We start from the raw sequence: 24,332 nt of genomic DNA on the forward strand, positions 1-24,332 counted from the left end.
TTCCCATTTACTTCAGTGAGAGGCTTCTTTGCATAAAAGCCAGTGGTTTGTATCCATCAGAGTCTTTGACTGGACTGCTTTCCTTTGATTAATCAGAAAACTAAAGTTCAGTCTGAATACTACTTTCCTAAAGAATGAATGAGCATAATCTCTTACAGCTTTCATGAAACTGCCTGAAACCAGAGGGATTAGTCCCACAATCCAGTCCCATACTCCACTTCAAGTATTTTCAATTACTTGGCACCATTGGTGGTGACGTCCATGGCTCAGTAAGAAGGCTACTGCTGGCATAATGGTTTCTCCATGTTTCAGCACATGGTCTTGGCATTAATAATCCATCGTGAAATGATTTGTAATGCACAGGGGTGACATTTGATTATGTGAAAGGCATTGCAGGAATGAGCATGTAGGCTCTTATAGTCCAACTGCTGGCAAAAACATGATGAAATGCTATATGGTGAAAATAGCATTTAAGATGGTTTCTGAACTGACAAAGAAAAGTGTAAGCACATTGCTTTAGGAGAAATGTTCTTTCATTTTTCCCCCTGGTTTCCCTTCTCAAGTCATATTTTGGAGGGCCAAATGGGTGAAGGGGCCAGATTTGGCAGCCAACCACCCAAACACATTTTCAAAACATACTTGATTCAGGAAATTCTGGATCTTTTTAAGCAAAGATGTTAACAGTCCTCCTGAGAGCCTTAAAATATGATGATTTAAACATAAAGAAAAGGGGACCCTAAAATGATCAGAGAAATCATCAAGAGGCCTCCCTGCTGAAGTTTTCAGTTTTTCATTTTGTTTCCTATTTCTTTTCTTTTTTTTTTTAAGACCACAGGAGGATGTTGAATTTATTACCTAAGGGAAGAGCTATCATTTTGGGTCAAAATTTATGAGATGATAGGAAAATTTATACTTCTCCGGGTAGCAAAAACAAAAACAAAAACAATAACACTAGAATTTCTTACACTCATATCTTCTAGATCCATTCACCAATCTGTCAAATGCATTATATTCTAGATAGAGTAGAATGAATGTATGAACAAATATAATGCATGCCTGGGTGTGAGTACTGCCACATCTTGGTTATTTATGGTCCTAAGAGTTGGATGGGGAAAAAGTTGCTATGCATAAATTAAATCCAGAGAGAATCATAAGATATTTTTAATCAATACTTTTAAATTCATCCATTTTCAAAACTTTAACCACAGATATGAACAAAATAATATCAGCTGATTTTACTGTTACTGACTTTTCCTTCCTAGCCCACTGTCTTGCAGATTTAGGTGAATGATCTTAGCTGACTATTGGTTACATACAAGAATGGACAAACATTAACTTCATTTATTCTTTGGATTTGTTATTCATTCATTTGGCTATTCACTTAAGACAATTTATTAGTCACTTTATGCACTGTATGCGAAACACAGTCCTTGAGGTCATGGGGAACATAAGGATACACACCCCATCCCTATAACTTACATTTCAGTAAAGGGAAAGAACATGCACATAGACAACTGGAGCATACGGTAGAAAACATTAAGCCTAGTAGAGAAACAGAGAACACTGCTTTGGGAAATCACAGGAGGTAGGGAGTTCCATCAGGGAGATTCAGAGAAAACTTTTTGTGGAGTCCTGGAAGATGGTCAGGGTTTAGACATGAAGAGAAGGTGGCAATAGCATTTCCTAAGTAGATCTCAATGTGAGTATGGGAGTGGTTAGAAGAGGTCAAGACATGCATGAGGAACAGTTAGGTGGAAGCATCAAGTGTCAGAAGAGGAAATCGGGGGGATAAAACTGGAAGGGAAAGTTGGACCAGCTGTAGAATCTTTATTGCCAGAGTAAGGAATGTATGCTTTAATAAGAAAGTAATAGGGAGCCATTGAAGCCCCCCTTTTTACTTTTTATTTTGAAACAAATGCTATGCTTATATAAGAGTTGCAAAGATTGTAAAGAGTTCCCAGAAAGTAGTCCATATCATCTAAGTTTTCATGTTTCAATGAATAATGATTTATATAGTATTCTTATATTACACTCCTATGATTATATCCTCTCTTTAATGCTTAGTGTGGTGTGTCTTTTTTCCTTAATCAGAAATGCCAAAGATCTGTCTTTCTTATTTGTCTTTTCAAAGAAATAGATTTTGATTTTGTTAACCAAGTTTGCCAGTTTTTGTCCCATTTCAGGGAGCTAATGCCCCCTGAAGTTTCCCTAAAGCTACGTATATGTTCAATCTAATTTTAAAAACAGATAGTGTACATATGCAGTATCAAAAAAGTCCCTTGATCTACCTTTAAGCAGAATGCTGTCTCTAAGTCCCACATAACCACAGAGCTGTGCTTTTCTTTTGTTATGATTCTGCTTGGAATATGTTGGGCCATTTCAATTTGACAACCTATGCTTTTCTTTAACTCAAAGAAAATTGCCTCTGTTATTTATTTCCTCCCCTCTATTTCCTTTGTCTCTTTCTAGAGCTCTTACTAAATTGATGTTTACCTCCAAAATTTATCTGCATGTCTCCTGTACTGTCTTCCATCTCTGTCTTTTTGCTCTAAGTTATAGAAGACTTTACTCAGTTATTCCTTACTAATTTGGCTGTCTATGTCTGCTCCTCTATTTACCCCTCTTAATTCTTTATACTTATTGTTCTAATTTGGCCATCATATTTCATTTTCTTGCTCCCTGCTTGCTCCATTTTAATAGCTGTTTTAGAGAGAAATATCCTTTCAAAATTTTCTGAGGATATTAACTTAATACTCTTTTACATTCTGTGCTGCTTGAATTGTTTTGTTCTTTTGTTTGCTTGCCTTTGGTCTTTTATGCATTTGGTTTTCCTTAAATGTTTGGTGATCTTAAGTTCATTGACATAGATGGACAAACAAGTACATTAGTTTAGATGGCTGACAAAACCTTCCTCTATGCTTGAGAATGTCTGTTTCCCCAGAGGGGCTCCCCTGAATGAGAGGACAGCTGGGTGCTTCATATTGAATGGGGTGTATTGACAGGCAGACTTCACCTTAGGATGCTCAATAAGGGACCTGCAGGCACAAGTGGGTTGGAGAGCCTCTTCCTCAATGGCTGCCTTTCTTTCCCCTTCGCTGCCTCTCATCCGTGTCTTTGGTGTCTACGGTTACATCAAGCTCTGTTCTGAGGCTTCTATACCCACATTCAAATAATCCTCCTCAGTCAATTCACTTTCATTCACCAGAGGTAAAAACACACTGCTGACTACTGTTCGGAGTGGGGAAGGCAACACCTCACTGTCTGGATGGGTCAGAAGTTTTGAAAGCAGTTTTTGATTAGCCTTAAAATTACCCCAGGACTGCATTCTGCTCTTTGCATTTGTTCATGTGAACCTGGAGTTTCTCTAGCTCTTCTTTACTTTCACAATACATTTCTCCTATATATATTTAGACTGTGGCATCTTTGCCCCTAATAATTTGATTCTACTCTCGTCTCCTGGAATTGCCTCAAAGTTCATCTCTTCCAATGGCACCCTTTCTTCTTGCCTAGCACTATTGTGAATTTACTTATTTTAAAACATGTCTTTGACATTTTAGGGAATTTCAGACTAGAAAAGAGTTTGAAGAATGTGCTAAGTCCACTCCATCTTGATTCAATCTTGAGACTTTTTTTAATTTTTATTTTATATTCTAAGAGTTCATCTTGTTGATTCTGGCCCATCTTTGTAGGCTATTTGAGAACTGTCTGAATATTCAGTGGCTCAGTTTTAGTTGTCCTTCCCAGCTTTAATTATGGCTTAGATGTCTGGAAGCCACTGATGCCAGTTTGACCAGAACATGTTTTGTCTCCAACTCCCCGCTGGACAATAGGCAACGTGGTCCTATTTTCACAAGCAGTGCTGACCACCAGAGTAGGAAGGAGCCCTCTAAATCCTTACTGAAGGACACTATCTCTACTTCTAAACCCCTATTTTACTCTAACAACTGTAATCTACTGTAATCTAATTTGTATCCCATTTTCTCCATTGACATTACTTTTTGGAAGGTTAATAAGGATTTCACATTCATCACAGTCAGTGGAAACATCTCATTGGACATCTGTCCTGTGGCTGACTGCTGCTCACTTCATCCTCAGTCTCAAGATGTCACATCTCTCGGTTTCCATAAATCCCCTCTTCTGGTTCTTTGTCTCTTTCTGGGCAATGGGCTTTTTAGAGAAATCTTTCTCCTTTTATTTCCCCCACTAAAACTGTTCCTAAGAGCATTCCTTGATCATCTTCTCACACCACACATTCTCACTTGGCAGTGATACCTGTAGCTGTGGCTTCCGCTTAGAAATGTAGAAGTTCAACCCATATCTCTTTCTTGAGCTTTAGGTCTTACTTTTTTTTTGGATAGGGGAGGGCGATTGCTGTTCTCTGTTTGGCTTCAAGGCACTTCATACTTTCTTCGTCCTCACCTTTCACATACCCGCTCCATTTCCTCCTGTGTTTCCCACCCAGTGGCCAAAGCCAGGGCTGACCACTGGTAAAGGTGAAGGTGAAGAGACTTCATTAGGCATGAAAGTATTATCCCAACTTTCACTCCTAGTGAAGTCCCTTCACCTTTAGCTCCTGAATATACTGTGTTTGCAGCTTGTCTCCATGGGCACTCATCACTTTCAGCCTCTCAGCCATTTAAATCATTTAAATCCAAAGCATCTTCATGCTGTGACCCGAGTAATCTTTCTGAAGTACATTTGAATACATCACTCTTCTGCTCAGAATCCTTCAAAGATTCTGATTGTATATAGAATAAAACCTGTACTGCTTTGCAAAGTATGAAGATCTCTTATGGTTTGATGTGAGTGCCTACCTGTCCTCTCCCAACCGTTCCTTGCCACACACATTAACCCTTATGCTTCCCTAATTCTGAAAATGCTATGGTTCCCTATGCTAAGAATGTCATTTTTTCCCTTTCCCATTGGCCAAGACATCATCAACTGAATGCCTCAGTTCACATTTATATTTCCTGTGAATCCTTCTTTGACTTCCCCGAGGCAGCATAGGTTTGTAGGTCTGTTTATTAAATTATACCCTTCCCTCACTCAGTGAAGGATTTGAAACCATGTAAAACAGATACACCTGGTAACAGGATACAATAAATGAGTGACTTCATAAGTTCAAAGGGAGAGTAAAGGTAAAAATATAAATAGTATCAGGTATGATGTTAGTCTTAAAAATTATATGATATTAAGTTCTGTAGACTTACACTACAAAAAAATGACCTGAAAATTTGCCTTGGGCTATTTAGTTGACAAACTAAGAGAGAAACTTGATTGCTTACGAGTTTCACGGTATCCATAAGCAAGAAATAAAACATCTTTGCCAGTTATTGAAAATTGAGGGATAATTTACTCAATTAAAAGGGTATTTATAAAGGATATTGGCAAATTTAATTCCTTTCTGGTTGTTTTCATTCATAGGATATGGTACAACTTTGTTCACTATTTCCAAGAAAATTTGTAATGTTACCAGTTTACAAAAAGGTTTACTTAATTTTAGCCCAATGAACTTTCACTGACAAATTAATGGCTACTTCTTACCTGAAAGTTGCCAAAACAGCTTCCCCCTGGGAGGGTCACGTAACTCACAAAGGGAGGCCCAGGAGCTGGCAGTGACTCATAGACCACCACACCTTCACTTGGGAATGCAGCCCTCTGCTGCTGCTTGCTTTCCCAAAATTCCTGTAACATTGACACAACGTTCACTGAAAAAGACAAGAAACACCATCAGTTATTAAGGATGGACATAATCTGGTGCAAAACCAAAATTTTATTTGCAATCTGGATTCTGTAGCATGACAGTTCCAGTTTAAGTAGAGCTGGGTATGTGGATAGTGGGGTGGAGGGGCTTTTAGCTGTGAAAGAATATACTTTATTTAAATATATTTAAAGTATGTTAAAATATACAAATTGAACCTGTTATTTACAAATGCAAATATGTATATTTCTTAATGAGTAAGGCTCAAGAAGTGGTTTTGGTACCCTAATTAAAACAATATAGCAGTATTTCAAATTTACTCTATAAATTAATTTTTAATATAAAAATTAAAAATCTCATTGTGCTTTGAACATTTGTCTTAATATACTTTATCCAGAGCTGTGATTATCTGTGGTCCTCTTTCTCATTTCTCATAGATTCTTAAGCCTTCAAAGATTTAAGAAGAGAAAGTCAGAAAGAAGGGAACTCTTTCATGCTCCTTCCACCCCAGTCTAAACGAGAATGAAAGGCAGTTGTAGAATAAGCAGGAGGCTGGAAAAATCCATGAGTGAAACTAATAACATGAAGACCTTGTTAAGAACAAGGTCTGTTCGAGTATTTCAGAAAACATAGTAATGGCTAGAGCCATATGTTTTAGATTAAATGACCTGTGATAGCCTGCAGTAGTTCCAGATCAAATTAGGTTGGTTTGTTTATCCTGTACTGCAAATTAAATTGTAGAAATTAACAAGGATAATAGAATTGTAGAGTCAAAAGTGACCTTATAGGTCATGTAGGCAAAGCCCTGCCTAATGCAGGAATTCCTCGCCAGCATTCCTGACAGCTGCTCATCTGGCCTGTACCTGAACATGTGGAAGGACCTAGTACTTGCCACAACCTGAGGCAGCCTATTTCAACTGCTAATGGTTCTGTGAAAAAGTCCTTGTAGGAGTGAACTGAAATCTGCTTTCCTGTAAGTTTCATGCAGAGGGTCTACTTCTCATTTCTGAGGCCTCAAAAAGTTTATTTCCTTATCCACATGGGAGCCCACCACATGTTTAAAAGCAGTATAAGACATCTGTTGTTTTGCTTGCCTGGCATTCACTTCTCTGCTTGTGGAAATAGCACCAAGATTTTCCTTGAACAATCATGTGGTCTCGAGGGGTGCAGGTGGGAATTTGGCCATAGCCAAGCCATTTAGGGACAATGAATGTGTTGAAAATGTTGAAAGTTTCCTGTTTTCAGTGGGGTTTCTGGAGCGGTAGGAGGTAAGCATGGTGCTGCCCAAGCAAGAAGAAAATCTGGCTGAGAAGAAAGCCCAGAGAACGGTTCAGTAAAGAGATGGAGGAGGGCTAAGTTTTGACAACATAGTTTGAGCTCCTGGTTTCAGCTATGCCCATAATCCAGGATCCTTGATTGGACTTGAAGTTATCTAACCAACCCACCTGCTTTTTCCTTAAGCCATTTTCAGGTGGCATCTCTCACATGCATATGAAAAGTACACTAAACAGACAACACTCATGTTTTTTCAAGTTCTAGATTAAATAGTTTTTGCTCTTTCAAACATGCTTTGTGTAACACGGCATCTATGCCCTTTGCCATTATCCTGAATATATTTTTGGATCTGCTTTAAAATTCTGGACAGTGACATTTTTCAGAGAGTCTGGAGTATCTCAGAGTGTGATCTGGAGGCAAAATCATTGTATAGCCACTTTCTAAGCGTTTACTAGAGCACTAGGTGTCTGCACCTCCTCCGTAGGTCACTGATCAGCTTCATGGTGTATAGTTCAGGCAAATTCTGGCAACTCCTAAGGAACTGGTTGCCTGTGTATATTTAAAAACTGCAGTGTTTAGTAATTTAAGAAGTGATTTGGGAAAGAAATTGGGAAAATGTTAAAAGTAGTGAGGGGATACTTGAATTAATCAATAAAATACATATTGAATGGTCAAGTTGAGAATTGGTCATTACAGAGCTTTTTAATTTTTTTGAAAATATTTGAAATAATATTTTCTTTTTCTTTTTTTTTTTTGAGACAGAGTCTTGCTCAATCGCCCAGGCTGGAGTGCAGTGGCACGATCTCGGCTCACTGCAAGCTCTGCCTCCCTGGTTCACGCCATTCTCCTGCCTCAGCCTCCTGAGTAGCTGGGACTACAGGTGCCCACCACTACGCCCAGCTAATTTTTTTGTATTTTCAGTAGAGACAGGGTTTCACTGTTAGCCAGGATGGTCTCGATCTCCTGACCTTGTGATCCGCCCATCTCGGCCTCCCAAAGTGCTGGGATTACAGGCGTGAGCCACTGTGCCCACCCTGAAATAATATTTTCTACTAGTTGATGTAACTCAAAATAGAATTAGAACTTTTATTTTCTAAACTATTATTTCTGTCCCCTACTCTCCTCCTTTCCCTCCCACCCCTGAGGAAACAAATATCTATGAGCTAGCTGACTTGAGTCTCTGCTTGCAGTTGACCTCCAGAAGTCAGCAGAGATGTCCTAAAGATTGAAGACTGTAACTAATGCCAGTAGCCTGTTGCTCTTCTTGTCAACAAGGACTATTAGCCTCATACTTTGTCAGTCAGTTGTTGACTGGTGTTTAGCTGAGAAGTGGAGGAGGAAGTTGAGGACCCATGATAATCTAGATAAAATGCATGATAATCTAGGGAAAATGAACACAAGAATTTTGGCATGTAAAGCTTTTGGGATTAAAGAGTTTGAAGGTATGCACTAAGTCAGATTTCTGTGTGAATAAAAGTTGAAGTTTTCAAATTTTTCATTCTGCAATTTTGTAAGATTTCTCTGATGATCCCATAGATGTCATCACCCACCAAGAGTGCAATATATATACATACAGACACACAATCCATCTTTCTATCTCTATCTGTTCTTGTCGACTTGAAAACCAGACAAATGAAGTGCAGAGGGAAGAAGGCCAGCTTGCCATTTGGAATTCCAAAGATGGGTATATCAGAAAATGCTCTATTTATGAAACACATGCTTCTTTATTTGGGGCGGTAGCATCAACAAGGTTTGTGGACAATTTCAAAGAAAATATGAGCAGAGGTTCAAGAGCTGCTGAAGAAAATCACCCAAGTTTGAGAGTAGGCGTCAATCAATACATAGTTGATCTCTAGGTGCAGTTGTACCTTCAGTGCCCAGCCAATGATCCTGCCTTCCATGTTACAGAATAAACTTGAGCTACCAAGTGTGCAATATCCATCCCTATGTCTAGGGACCCATCTGCACAAATGCTCAGCTCCACCTTACTTCCTACAGTCTCAAATGAATTTGTGCTGCTTTTCCTGGAATTGTTCTCTTAGTCACTCCCATGGCCTATTTTTAAAAGTTCCCTCATTATTCACTCTTTCCCAGCAGCCAAAAGTGTGCTCAAAACAACTATTAAGTGAATAAATGAATGAATCCATCAATCAATTAAATGAAACACTCAATCTTGGAACTATGTCTGGCTACTAGTTATTAAAATGCTCCCAATATAGCCAAACTGCTAGAAAGAATATTCCACATTGACTATCTCTGCTTCCTTATGTTCCATTTATTTTTAACCTACTGCAAGTAATGTAGGCTTTCCTCTACATTATTCCACTGAAATTACTACAAATGTACCAATTCCTGGTTTTCAGTCCTTATTTACTTGACTTCTTAGCTGTGTTTGATAAAGCTGATAACTTTCTTCTAGAAACCTTGTCTCCCTAGGCTTTTCCTCCTCAGTCTGCATCTCTTCCTGATCATTTGTCCTTGGTGTCTTTTGTGGATTTCTCTTCCTCTGCTCACTACTCATGTTGGCTAGCATGGAAATCTTGTCTTGTCTCCTCTTGCTTCTCTTCCAGCTATTCTCCTTGAATGATAGAACCCACCATAATATACACAGACAGCTCCCAAACTATTCTCCTGCATCTCCAATTTTGTTATCAGACACTGCCATTTGGATGTTGCAAAAACTCAACATATTTTCAAACTCACCTCATTTTCTTTTTCATAAACTCTTCTCTTCCTCCTGAATTACTTTTTTTTTCTCCTGGGTTACAAAAAAAAAGTGATGTTATCATCTACCTAGTTACCTAAATCAGAAACTGGGCATAAACCTTAAACTTCATTTCCTCTTTCAATATCTAATAAATGCCCAAGTTTTGTCAGTTTCATATCCTGATGTCTCCCATCAGCATCAGTTTCTTTCAGTCTATACTGCCATTACTGCATTGGTTCATGCTCACTGTATCTCATCAAGCATACCACAATACCCTCCTGACTCCAACCAGCCTCCCATCCAACCTATATTCCCACTGTTTTCGGGGTAATATCACTGAATCTCATAGCTGATCAAATCACTCACATCTTCAAGTCCTTCTATGGGTCCCTTATTAACTATGGAATGAATAACTCCTTGGCAAGGCATAGAAGACCCTATGTCTCACTATTCTCTCTTGTCCTAACCTCCTCTCCCCAAGTTCACCCTTCACGTTCCTCACTCCCTATGCTTCTTATGCTTCTCAAAAGCCAGTACTTCCATTCATCCTCCTGGAATGCCCTTCTTTCCACTGTCTATTGTCTTCTTGAATGGTACCTACTCTTTTTCAAGACTTGCTTCCAGCATCAGTTTCTCAAAAACAAAAACAAAATAATCTCAAAGCCCTTGCTAAAGAAAGTGCACGCCCTACCCGCAAGAAACATCATGGATATCACTTGGGAACTTGTTAAAAATGCAGGATCTCAGGCTCCACCCTAGGCCTTCTGAAATATAATCTGCTTCTTAACAAGATTAAAAAAAAAAACTGGTGCATGTTAAAATTTGAGATGCCTTGCTGTAGGAAGAAGTGACCATTCCTATCCTCCTAATGTACCTATTATATGCATTTTCCCATTTCATCCTTACAGCACCCCCTTGAAATAGGTATTATCATTCACATCCTACAAAGGAAAAAAAAAGAAGTTGAAGGTGTAATCACACAGCTACTAAGTCTTAGACCTAGGATTTTTAACCTAGTTTTGCCTCTATAGTCCATGTTCTTGGTTTATCCTGAGATACTCCGTAATATAATAGAACTTAAGTTATTTTCATGCTGTCTATCTGTAATATAAACAATGCTCATTGGAGAAAGAATTATATCATTTCCCCACAACCCCTGGAACATAGTAGAAACATAATAAATGTTAGTCAAGTATTTGAATGTTATCAAAAGTATAGAAGATGGGCTGCATTTGTGAGGCTGTTGGTACTGTAGGCATGAGAGCCTTCCCCAAGAATTACTTCATTTACCTTTTTCCGTGGGCCATTTTTCTGACATTTGTTCTTGACAAAGTCAAATGAAAGAAAAGACTTTATTTGCACATTTTCAAACAAGTCATATGACATGTTTCCAGCTTGGAATTGTCATACGGAATGAGCAATCCATGTGCATGTAAACCAATATCCTTATCATCAATCTTCAGCCAACTGCTCTGGTTAAAGCAATGGTGTAAATACCCACAGACTGGCTCAGGAGGGGCTGTGACTGAGCCTCTCATTCCAGCCCTTTCTTTCAAAGAACAAAGGAGGGACCTCAAGAGAAATAAGACTCAATGACAGAGATTGCTGAGGGGCTTGGTTTCCCCCGTAGAGAGAAATGAGCCTTCTGGCAAGGCCAGCTCTCTGCCTGGTTGTGCCTTCCACCTCAGGGTCAGGAAGCTATAGTCGAAAACACATTATCTATGGCTTTGCATTATTTCTCCGAAAGTTTAGTAAAGTTCTTTTTGAAAAGTTTCTACTCTCTCCCAGTGGACACTAAAGGGAAGGGACTTTATCCACAGACAGGACAAGATAAATCAGTCATACAGCGAATCTAGACACCGGACACAGGAAGCAGTGACTCCTAAGCTGGAGCTCTGGAGAAGGCAGAGGGGTAGCAGTTGGGCTGACACTGAATTAAGGATGAGCTGAGCAACACTTCTGGTTCTGCCTTTAACTTTCACAAATCATCTTTTGGGTTTGCTTTTGTCAAGGTAACTGATGTTTAACTGATAAAGTTACAATAAAGAAGCAGAATATCAAATCCCTTGCTGAGGCAAGGGACGTAAGAAGTAGAAGGAGACATAAGTGTTAGGAGGAATATTAATAATAGCATGAAATCCAGTTCCTTTTTGTGATTTCTATCAGCTTAGAACTGCTGACAGTAAAGAAAGCAGTGTACCTCTGAAGTGACTTTGCAGATCGAGCTTCTTAATTCATTCTACTACCCCTAATTGCTTTCTCTAACACGGTGATAGGCCCCTACAGGAGTTTTAAATATTTTGTGTTTCAATAGCAAGAAAATGTGCCATGTAGTTTATAGACATTAGTGTGGCTACTTTCTTCTTCACTGTATTTTGAAATTTGAACACAACAGAGTTTTCAGAGTAGTATTAGATCCCCAAGCAAGTCTCTTGTAAGTGAGGTTTTCATTTTCCCCTTCCTGAAGCTTCCTTTCTTTTATTATAAAGGTCAGCATTGAGGCTTTCCCAGTTAACTGATGAAGACATCCAGCAACATGGAACACCTTGGTTATTTAACCCTTGACCCTCTCGAGCAGAAATTCCTGATTAGCTTCAGCCTGGACAGTCTCATCACACCTCCCTGAACACATGTTGCTTATTTGTTATCTGTACCTTGGTTCAAGTTCTCCCTCCTATTTTGAGTGTTGTGTCCCTCCCCTCCCTTCCTTCTATCCAGCTTACTCCCACACTTCAGGGGAAATGACACCTCCTCCATTGTGTCTTACTCACTGGCTCCTACCCACATGTACCTCCTTTTCTGAACTCTTATTCCATGAGTGGCCCTATGTCTTAGCACTTAATCTCCTATAAACTATGCTAATAAAATGGATGTGGTGCTCCTGGCTAAATGTATCCAGTCAGACTTGGCTGTACTTCCTTCTGGCCAGAGGAATGAAATGCCTTGTGGTAACAATTCATCTTACAGAATACAGTTTTCTGTTATTTAACTCACAGCAGACTGGGATTCTAGAGGGCAGCAACTCTGGCTCATTCTTCTCTGTAGCCTCCTTGGTATCCAGCACAGGCTGGATACTCACCTAGAAGCAGTCACTGAATTCATTTGGAATCTAAGAAACCTCGACATAGTCTAAACAGCTTTAGTGCAATTGAATGAACATGTAGAAAGTAAGTGAAGTCACTGTGATCCACAGCGTGGTCAGGACTTAATTCTGGAATAGGAGGTTTCACGGATAGACCACCATGGTGTTCAAACAACATGGGTGTGTTGGTGGCAACCATGTCTCAGGTAGAGAGAGATGAAGCCTGGTGAGGGTAGAAACGTGGTTGCTGGCTGCCTACTCACTTGGGTTGTACCTTCACAAGAACTAGTACTTAGGAAACTCCTGAACAGGGATAATAAGTCTGTTTGTCTTGGATGCCAACACTAATTGATTTATGTTGACTGCCTGAAGCACTCTGTTGAAAAGAATTGAAAAATACCATATGGGATCAGTGGAACAGAACGCCATAATTAACCTGCAATGTGGCATTGGCATGTCTATGTGCTGACCCTGACCTTGATGCTATGAAGTAATAGAAAAATCCAAGACGGGTCTCTGCCCACGGAGATTTACAATCCGACTGGGGAAATAATATATTCATCATATAATTAATGAACAAAATATTAGAGTGCTAAATTGTGGAACAGAGATGATGTTAAAGTGACATGTAAAATGTAAAATTTATGGCAGAATAATTAAATAAATGCAAGGGGAAGAGTAGATGAATGTGGGCTGAAAAGGTCAGGAAAAATTTGTGTAGGAAAAAGGCCTAAGCTGAGCCCTTCTCAGAGGAATGAGGTTGAGGGAGGGATGGGTGAAGGGAGAGAAATAATGATACTCCCATTGAAGAACTGTGTAGGGAGCAATAGGAAAGAGTGCCAGTAGGAAGGGATATGATTTGACAAGAGACAGGGTGAGAGGACTTAGCTTCTTTTAATAACTGGATGTGAACCCCATTGCCCTGATGTCCCAGCTTTACCCAAGCAGGAGAGAAGGGTAGGAACAGAGTCCCTTGTCCTTTGCCCTTGCCAAAGGTGCTGTGCTGCCTGTGGTGGCTCCATCCATGAAGAGGTGGAGCCACAAGGAAGGGCCCGGATCCCCAGAGAGAATGTGTGGTTGCTCTTGTGTATCTGGGTGAGCCCAAGGTAGAACATTTCTCTGAGAGGGGCCTGGACAGAAAAACCCACTAGAAGTGGGTAGGAGATGATTAAGCAAAAGAGTGTTCCTTCTGCAGCCTGGAAGGAGATGAAGCCCCTTCAGAGAAGGACATCAGTAATTGGACACCCAGAGGGCATCATACTCAACATTCAGGGCTTATCATTTGTGTATATATACATAAAATTGTATTTTTATTTTCACAGATTGGACACAATGAGGATGCCAATAAGCATATATGATCTATGTTTTCATACGGAAAGTTTGAGATGTAGAGAGTTTAAATGCTTTATGGATTACAGGGTTTGTTATAGAAGAGTCCTCAAATACAGGCATGAGTTCATTACACAATAAAATATGCACTGAATCTTGTCTCTCCACTTTTTATCAACAGACAGGAAGTTTCCTTAGTAGTTAAAAGCCTGTTCTCTGAAGCCAGACTGTCTGGGTTTGAATCCTGTTTCTATCACTGCAAGATATCTAACCACCCCATGCCTCAGTTCCTCATCTGTGGAATGTAGTGTCTACATCACAGGGGTGCTGTAAGGCTTAAAATGAAAAATGCTCAGAAAAGAACTTCACACATAGTAAGTACTAGAGTGTTAGCTATTATTTGTGACTGGAGGAAGTAAAGGAAGAAAAGAGAGGGCATGAATATATGTTTTCATATTGCATCTTTGAAACTAACTGTTCCTGTATTGGAAACTAAGTCATTAAATAGTCCAGAAATAGTCTACAACCTGAAGATTCTCTAACTGAACACATTGTGCTATTTATTTCCAAGAGAGGTGCAGCAGGGATAGAAAAGAGAAAGATCTTTTGATAACATTCACTGGTAAAGTCAGAACTCCGTAATAGCCAGAAAATAAATGGATAAAATGCTACATGTCTCAAAATTTGAAAATGTGGATTTTTTTGGTCCCAATTTTTCACTTTCCAATGGATGCTAAAGGCAATAGACCTGCTCCTAGCAAAAACTACCATGAGGAGCTAATTTTATTTTAAATTAATTTTCATAACAGTGTATTCTTCAGGAAAGTGGAAACCATATAGTTCATTGCTTAGTTCAATTACCTAATATGACACAAGTCCTGCATAGAAGACAGTCATTTGTCCACAAAAAGGGATCTTAAAAATCCATTATAAATTTGACAGAAAAAAAAGAACAAATTTCTTTAAGACTTACATGAGGAAATATTCTAGCTGGGTAGAATTTCCCTTGTCGAAAACAAAGACAAATTGGAAAGGCTTCCATTTAAGGATAAATCATTAAGAGGCTTTCAAGATGATTACCATATATATACATTTTTTGAGATGGAGTTTTACTTTTGTCACCCAGCTGGTGTGTAATGGAGTTTTCTCAGCTCACTGCAGCCTCCACCTCCTGGGTTGAAGCGATTCTCCTGCCTCAGCTTCCTGAGTAGCTGGAAGTACAGGCGCCTGCCACCACGCCCAGCTAATTTTTGTATTTTTAGTAGAGATGGTGTTTCACCATGTTGGTCAGGCTGGTCTTGAACTCCTGACCTCAGGTGATCCACCCGCCTTGGCCTCCCAAAGGGCTGGGATTATAGGCGTGAGCCACTGTGCCCGGCCGCCATATTTCTAAATTGATTATCTACCTCCGAACAGATGGATTTATGTTATGTAATATTTTAATATAACCTCTAATTAAATTATCCCTAGCAGGTGATATTTTTAAATAAAGTTAATTAGTATTTTGTATTTTAGCAATTCAATCATGTACAACTTGTTTTTACCAATGTTATTTCCTAGTTTTCTTGAGGAGCAACAGGAAAAGGAACCCTAAACAATTTAAAGGGCAAGCTCAAGGTGTGACGCTCATTTACATTCATGAAAATGAGTTGAAAAATGTGGTACCTTTGGGTCTTGTGCTGGGCTTAGCTGAACCCCAGGACACTGACAAACAGAGTTGCTGTCTAGTTGTTTCTAACTATACTCAGCCTTTGCCAAGTTTTGGCCAGGCTAATGGAATCTTGTGGACACACAGGGTACAACATTTAGGAATCTCGGGGCCCCTTTTTCTTTTGTGTAGACACTTTCAAAGGTAGCCACAGCACACAGCAGGACTGAGACAGCTTGGAGTCTTGCTTTGTTCCCAGCAGAGGAACTTTCCTTTGGTAACGCTCCCAGGTCAGAGCTTAACTCTTCACCAACTGGAAAGCTGGTTGTGTTTGTTCTTTTGTTTGCTTTTTTTTTCTTCTTTCATTCCCACTCCTTACCCCAAACATATTCCTGAGGAAATTATGATCCTTCAGGTTGTTTTACAAAGTTAACCTCTCAGGAGACTCTGCAAAACATGCAAAAGGGATATCATACTTTTTTGCTTAATTTTCACCTTTAGAATTTAAAACCGATGAACTGTAAATCCTTTTAGGGGAAAATTTAAATAACACTTATTTTATGTATATTTGGAAGCACAGGGTAATTTTTTAAGGAAGGAGGGGAAAAATTAATGAAGGTGTAAGAGGGAATCACAAAGACAAATTAAAAAGTTTTTAAGTATACCACAGTTAAGCAGCATGCCTGATTCCACATATGTGGTTTATATGTGCACATTGGGTCAGATGATGTCATTCAATCTCAAAAGCTGCATAAAATAGAAGCCTGATGTACCCTATTTATCCAATCAGAAAGTACATATCTTTCTCACATTCTATTGGGTAATGACATTGCACTGTATTTAAAAGAGACTTTAGGCCAGGCGCAGTGGCTCACGTCTGTAATCCCAGCACTTTGGGAGGCCGAGGTGGGCGGATCACTTGAGGTAAGGAGTTTGAGACCAGACTGGCCAACATGGTGAAACCTCATCTCTACTAAAATTACAAAAATTAGCTAGGTGCGGTAGTGGGCGCCTGTAATCCCAGCTACTTGGTAGGCTGAGACAGGAGAATCCCTTGAACCCAGGAGGCAGAGGTTGCAATGAGCTGAGATCATGCCACTACACTCCAGCCTGGGTGACAGAGCGAGACTCTGTCTCAAAATTAATAAAAATAAAAAAATAAAAATAAATAAAAGAGACTTTAGAGGACCAATGATTTTAGACAACCAATAAAGGATTAGTCACGCTGGTTGCTTTGCTGATCAGTTCTTCTTAGTCAAAATGGTCAAGTAAGTGTAAATGTGGCTTTGTATAATGCATCTTCCTTCCCTGGAAACAGTCATTATAAGAATGCTCAAGATCCTGCCACAGCTATCTAACCAGGGTTTATGCACAAGGCACAGAGTTTGGCTCTAAAGAGCATGGTGCATGCATGACTTTGGTGACTCACAGTCGGGGGTAGATCCAATGGATGAATGTAAGGATGGGCAATTTAAGCCATTGTGCCAACATGGCATATGGAATGATTCTGAGAGAGTGTGATAGGGCCAACCCAAGGCAGAGCTCTAGCCGAGTGGGTGTGTTCGTCTTTAGAGCCCCGACTTTCTTGATGCTGTCTTCTGTATCATCTGGCTATCAACTTAACCCTGCATGTAATTAGCCTGTGATAATGGAGTCAGAAGATAAATGGCTTAAAAGGGTCTTGGCACAGTTTATTTCATCGTAAAGGAGAACACCTGACAGTGGGGAGAATCTTACCCCCCTTATGTGAGGAAGCAAAATCAACCATTGGCAATCCAAAAATGTCTGATTGTGCACTGCTAGGTGTGTGTCCCTGTGGGAGTTACCTGGGGGTTACAGAAAAGTACAAGGTACAGCTCTGCCCTCCTGGAACTTACAACTTAGGTGTGGACAAAAACACCACATTGAAGCCGTAACACTTAGTACAGAGCCACATGAGGGAAATGTAAACTAAATAGCACAGGCCATAAGTGCCAAAGGAGTGGTGACGAAATGATGGTTTCTCACAGCTGCTTAACGGGATGAGATCAAAATAGGGATCAACTGATTATCATCGCAGGAGGGAAAAAAAACCAAAACCATAATTCAAACATTTCATGGACACCAGAGAAAAAAATATAAAGAACTATGGGGAGTGTAATAATTGTCTATTTTGTCAATCTTTCAATAGGATTCTTTTTTTTTCTTTTAAAATAGAAATGTTTTAACTACCTCGACAGACTAAACTTACATGGGCATTTGAACATGGAGGAAAAGAAGTAAGAGCGTTTGGGGTTAAAACGTCAATATGAAATGTATTACAAAAAGAAGATTCTTTTGTGAAAGGCTTCTAAAGTTGTCTTACATTTCTTAAATCAATCTGTAGCACATAATCAGTAAAACCGTGTCATTTAAACAGAAGATCATAACTTAGAAACTCACCCTTATGCATCTGTATCCTATTATGGGCTGTAACTTAACACATGAGTTTCAGAAGTTGTTAAAATTGAGTTCAGACTAACAAATCTTAACTGTTAAAAACAACAGCAACCACCACCAAAGACCTCTGGTGAGATGGGAGAGCAGTCAATGAAGAGGTCCCAGATTTGATCTCACAGGATAGGTGTCTATCATATTTATTTTGATCTGTTAAATCTTACTTTTCTATGAGAAATAAATGTACTAGAACAGATAAAGCCATAAAGTGATCAAGAAGCTACCTATTTTTTCCATTTTGAAAACCTGTCTTCTAGGGTTGAGACTTTTATACATTTGACTTTAAACTCTGTCAAATGTATATTTACTGAAAAAAGAAAGAACCAGCTCTTATGCCATTGATAGCTGTACTAAAATTTATATTTCTTCCTTAGTATAAATTCAAATAAAAATAATTAGGCCCTATGATAAATAAAGTAAAATTAGCATTTGAATAGGCTTCAGTCAAACAGATATGCATAGTTTAGATGCTAAAATTAGCAGAGTTCAAATTACTGTAATTAAGATGCACTCATTATTTTAAAATAAGCTAGCAAGCACTATAGGGTTTATTTTTGTTTGGCTTTTTTTTTTGTGGTTTTAAACTGTATTTTTTCAGGGGTGGTGGAATGCAATGCAATATGTATAGGGATTTTACTGCACAAGAATCTTCAGCCTTTACATCCTACTCCATTCCTTTCTGTGAAATGTGAAAACTATAAATTTATTGATTTCACATAACTGTACTAAAAAGCATGGGGTGGATAAAGTACTTGACTCCTGAGGATTCTTGCTCTCTCATGCTGCATATAGCTAGATTCATGATTACTAAGATGTTTTTAATAGCCCTGTAGTCTGGTCCAGTTTTTCCAAAGGGCAAAAAACGTACTCTTTGAAGTAAAGTATTCACCTATCTGATATAAATAAAACCTTTCATGCAGAAAAATGTTCTCCCAAATGGAAGAGTTAATGCACCTCAAATATGTGAGAAATTTGCTTCCAATTTTTCAACGCTTAGTAAAGGATCCACCTTACTTTTTCATTATAAAATTTGGGAAAAAAATCAGTGAAATATTACATGTCACTTCATAAGTCAATGCTAGAAACCAACTCATTCTCATGGCTACAGTGACAATTAAGATACTTTTTAAACAATCTTTTTGAGAAAGTTTGCCCTGATTTTGGCCTTCAGTCAGTGAAAGTGGTTTCTCCTCATAGGCATGTTTGACATTTACAAATCTTGCATCTTGTCTGAGTTGGCAAATGGTTTCTTGCTAAGAAAAAGCTGCAGTGTTCCCTAACTTAGGTATTCGGATGTGTACCTCTAACCGATGTCAATATAAACTTTTCCGCAACGCAACATAAGGCCATAAACTTCCAGAACTAATTTAGGATCACTGTTAACTCCAATGGCTCCCTATTGCCGGCATGTCAGCATGACCCAACCTGCCTCCTCAGTCTGTCTCTGCCTCCCCCAGCACATGGTTCTTGTATTGCCCAATTTGTCTTTGGACAAGCTGTTCTATCTCATCAAAAATTATCTGCCCCTCACCACTTTCTTGTCACACTTCTGTTCAAATGTGATTATTTAATGGGCTCCCTCTATGCTCCTGGTAGAGTTCCTTTTTCTCCCCTGTTTTCCTAACAGATATAAGTCGGGCATCCCAAATCCAAAAACCTAAAATCCAGAATGTTCCAAAATCCAGAACATTTAATTGCTGACATGAGACTCCAAGGAAATGTTCATTGAAGCATTTCAGATTTCAGATTTTCAGATTTGGGGTGCTAAAGTATATATAATGCAAATATTCTGAAATCCAAAAATGATCTGAAATCTACAACACTTCTGGTCCCAAGCATTTCAGATAAGGCATACTCAACCTGTACTGCTATTACAACACTAATGACATGGTAACTAGCACTTCTGAGAGGCAATGTCTCATAGTGTTTCAAGGTAAGGAGTTGGAAGACAGAATTTGATTCCTGGCTCTATCACATACTAGCTGTGTGACCTTGAGTGACCTTGGGCACGTCATTTTAACCTCTGTGTGCCTCAGTTTCCTCACCTCTAACAACAATAGTACCTACATTACTAGCTTACTGTGAAGAATAAATGTTTCTAGTACAGTGCCTATCACATGATAAGGACTTGATGTCTTAGCCTTACTATTAAATGGTTGAAGAAAGAGCCCAAAGATGGCAGATAAATGTATTGTGCTCTTGTAATATGAAGAGTTAACACTCAGATTAGGATCTGAAAGCATAGCTATCTTGAAGTCATGTGGTGATTTCTTTTGAGAAAGTACGCAAGGAATTGTCAAACAGTGGCAAATGAATAGTAAGTTAACACACTTCTTCAAAAGAGTGGACAGGGGCTGCTTTTAGTATAGCTCAGCTTTGGTTGTGATGCATGACACATGAAACGAAATTGGATATTGCACAAAGCCAAGAATGGAAAGCAATATGGAGACAAGCTATACTTTGCAGAGATTCTGCCTGTTAGTGTGGAGACTTCCAGTGCTACTTGTTTTAAAATAGAGACATTTATGCAGGGGAGAACAGTCCAGTGTCAGCTTAGATGAACAAATTTCAAATTGGGAGTCCATCTTATTTAAAACCTCTTTCCATTATTTTTCATATGAAATGTGAAATAGGGAAAAGGAAAAAAAGTGTTATGGAATTTATTTCCTTCTAGAAGAGAAAATAAAAAAAGAAACAAATCACAACTATTGCCAGATGAACGCCTTGTATAAAATAAAATGACAGGTTTAATGTATTGCAAAATACCATTTGAAGAGCTTCCTCGTCTGAGAAAGCATTTGAATTTTATTTCTTTAAATGAATGTAACTATTCCCATGTGCATCTGTTTCAGACCAGAAAACTCTCTGGGTGCTTTTTCTAACCAACTTGAAGAGAAAATTCAGTTACTATTGCTTGTTTTTAAGCAAATCAAAAGCCAACTGAGGGCAATAAAGGAATTGCATGATCATTTACACTCCCTGGATTGTGTATAACCAAAGAGTGAAGAGAGAAAAACTGTGTTTGCATTCATGGAAGAGAAATTTAGAAAAAATTTAAAAGTGTTTTGTGTGTGCATGTGTGTGTGTTTGTGTGTTTGTGTGTGTTTACTCTTTTGTTCAACTGGGCTGGGTTTTAAAAATTCTTGTATCAGCTTTCATCTTGTAGGAAAGTAAGGTAGCAATTTTTCTTAAGGAATTGGCAGTGATGTGCTCAAGTGCTCAGCTCTTTCCTTCTGGCAGAAAGAGCTTGGAGCAGGTTAGAGTGGAGGAGGAGCCAGGAGTGACTAGGAGGAGAGGGGACTGCTCAGAACCTGCCATTCAAGGCTGGTGGCAGCTTTTTACAGGCTGCCAATAGGAGTGTGGTGGCAGCAACTTATGGGTATGCCAAAGAAAATGGGACCATATGCCAAACTCTGGCGTGTGCAGCACCTACAGCTTGCCAGGGCAATGGCATAGGCTCCAGACAGACTTTTAATGTCCTGTCCCAGAAAGTAAGCAGCCCATTCCCACTTATTCCACGAGATTGGTAAGTGGTTGGATGTTTTAAAGTTAGGAAAACTCCTGGTACAGAAATGTGCCATTTGGCTTACTGTCATTTAGTCATTTTTCAGATTAGAAAAGAAGGGAGAGAATTGGCAGTTTAATATTCACGTCTATTAAGCCATGCAAGCAGTTGCCGAGTAGCAGTCCATTCTAGGGTAAACAGGCAATGCTCTCTGGTCAAATATAGGTTCTATGTTAATGAATGAAGTATATAAAACAGGACACTTATTTGTTCTCCCATATAAAAGAAGTCCTGCAAAGTCCTGGATGACAGAACTTAATGTATGCTTTATTGTAATCCTTTTTCTAGTCTATCTTCTCTTCTAAACTGTAAACAATCGCAGCAATTTAGTTCAGCTAAAAAATGAGCTATACAGTTTCACATTCGAACTTATTAAGTTTTCAATGAGCCAGTGAAAAACGTCCCCCCTATTTTTTTTAACTGCTTCCCCTATTTAAACGCTCAGCGTAAGAACCCTGGTCCTATACAATTTATCCAAAGCTTGGGCAGCCCGAGAGCCCTTTTATCCCTCACTAGTGAATTCAGTTCTATTGTAGGAGAGAGACATTCTTTCCTCCCCTTTTCGCTTAAAAAACATAACAAACCTGAATAGACTCCAGGCTAGAGTAGTGGAGAGAGTGATTTTTATTAGATCTAACATAGTTATTGGCAAATGCCTAAAGACAATATTTAAAAAGAGAGGGAGAGAAAGAAAAGGCTTTCACTTTATGCCTTAAAGGACAGATTGGTTACAATTTAACATCTAAGAGGAAAAATTTATAGAATTAAATGGCCTAACATTCCTCTTTCTTCAACATACATATGAGAAATCTAAGCTAAGAGGACATCTGGAATGGAACATTATTCAGCAATCAGAAAGCAAAAATTCAAACCATTGATGTTTTGATGGAGACAAACATAACTAGATTCACAAAGAGGAAAGCTGCAACCTATTGAAGTTAAAAAAAAATTCCATATGCATTTTACCTTTTGGGCAGTTCCGTAGCAAAGTTCTATTTCAGAAGCCCTTTGTAATATGAAACCCACTGTAGATAAGATACAACATGAAGATAGTCTGTTTTGCAGCAGCAGGAAATCAAATTGGTTCCAGAAACGAAGTTATATGACAAATGGTTTAATAGTATCGCTAGAATTGGAAATCTTGATTGAATTATTTTTAAATCATTAAAAAAAAGATTTTGAAATAACTTTGCCATGCTGTATAAATTGGTGATGGTGGTAGGGGGGTCCACACAGGGAGTGTTGCTGAGGTTAGGAGGCATCTCATTTTATTGGCCTTTTAACTAAAGCATTATAATCTGTTATCAAAATTTAAAAGTTCAGTGGTGATTTACTGTTAATTCTGGTTTGCAACAAATATTTTCAGACAAACACGATACTTGAATTAACATAACTAATATGTGTTGTGGAGTATTAAACAGGTTAACAAATATTGATATATTCTAGTGTCATTTCCAAATTATTTTTAGGTTTAATCTCAACACCAGTCAGCTTTGCTTTACTTAAAAAGCATCAGAAAAAGTTCATTAAGTCTTAGGCAGGTCTTGGATTGTAGAAGAGACTTCTAAATAGTTAGCAAGATGTATCACTGACAAAATAACCCAGCGCCTAATGCCTGTAGGTGAAATGAAATCGTTCTTCTGGCTGAAGTCAGGAACAAGTTAAAATATCACTTAGAACACAGCATACGACTGCAGAGATTTAGGAGAAATCTTACTTAAATAGAATGTGACTTGACGTTTAGGACTATTTTCTAAAAAGTCAAAAAACTTTTCCCCCTTCAGTACTTACAGTCTTTGAAGACTAGAGCCGGATCTCTGTGAGGCAAGACTTGGGCAATGATGTGTCTCAGAGATTCCAAGGTTCTGTCCATCTTGGGTCTGCCTGTGTGAGCCTCCTGTACAGTGTCCTCATGCCTGAATTCTTGCAGTCCTGGGCTGAATTTCTGCAGCTCATTGATGCACTGGATTACCAAGGAATCCCTTTTAACATCTGCCAATCAGACATTTCCCAGAATCTAAAGACCCCTCAGGGGGCCCTCTTCCCAGGCTCACTTATCTTTGTTGTATGCTGAGCTAATTAGCTCGAAAGGCTGGCTGACAGGCGGGTTCCCATTGCTTTCTTCTGTTAAACACACCCACCTACAGGCTAGCTGGGGAAGCTCGCTAAATTATGAAAAGAGCTTTCCTCTCCAACCAGATTTTGTCTGAATGCTGTGCAGCTTTCTGACTTGAGTATTTCTTCTGGCCCTCCATCTTCAATTGTGTTGCCCCCAGGAATATGGAATCAGGAAGGTTATTTCTCCAGGAAATTTCCTGAATGACAAGACAGCTTCCAGCTCAGGACTGCCAGCTATATATTAACAGTATAATCGCTATAAATCTAAATTTTCAGTGTAATTCTTCTTTGGTAAAGGAGTGCTATAAAGATTATGGGGCTGGGTGCAGTTTCTCATGCCTGTAATTCCAGCACTTTGGGAGGCTGAGGCGGGCAGATCGCTTGAGCCCAAGAGTTCCAGACCAGCCTGGGCAACATGGCGAAACCCTAACT

The 24,332-nt window shown here is 39.0% G+C and overlaps 1 protein-coding gene across 1 annotated transcript in view; it reads right to left on the minus strand.

Annotated features, from left to right (window-relative positions):
- LIX1 (limb and CNS expressed 1) overlaps window positions 1-23,986 on the minus strand; it is a 51,094-nt gene extending 27,108 nt beyond the window's left edge. The window contains exons 1-2 of the mRNA XM_003817929.6: window positions 23,574-23,986; window positions 5,545-5,708 (exon numbers count right to left, since the gene is read on the minus strand). Coding sequence (XP_003817977.1) covers window positions 5,545-5,708; window positions 23,574-23,655 — 246 coding nt within the window. The 5' untranslated portion in view covers window positions 23,656-23,986. The remainder of the gene's footprint in view (window positions 1-5,544; window positions 5,709-23,573) is intronic.
- Window positions 23,987-24,332: the final 346 nt, after the last annotated feature.

This window comes from Pan paniscus, chromosome 4 (assembly GCF_029289425.2).
Source record: "Pan paniscus chromosome 4, NHGRI_mPanPan1-v2.0_pri, whole genome shotgun sequence".
NCBI classification, from domain to species: domain Eukaryota; kingdom Metazoa; phylum Chordata; class Mammalia; order Primates; family Hominidae; genus Pan; species Pan paniscus.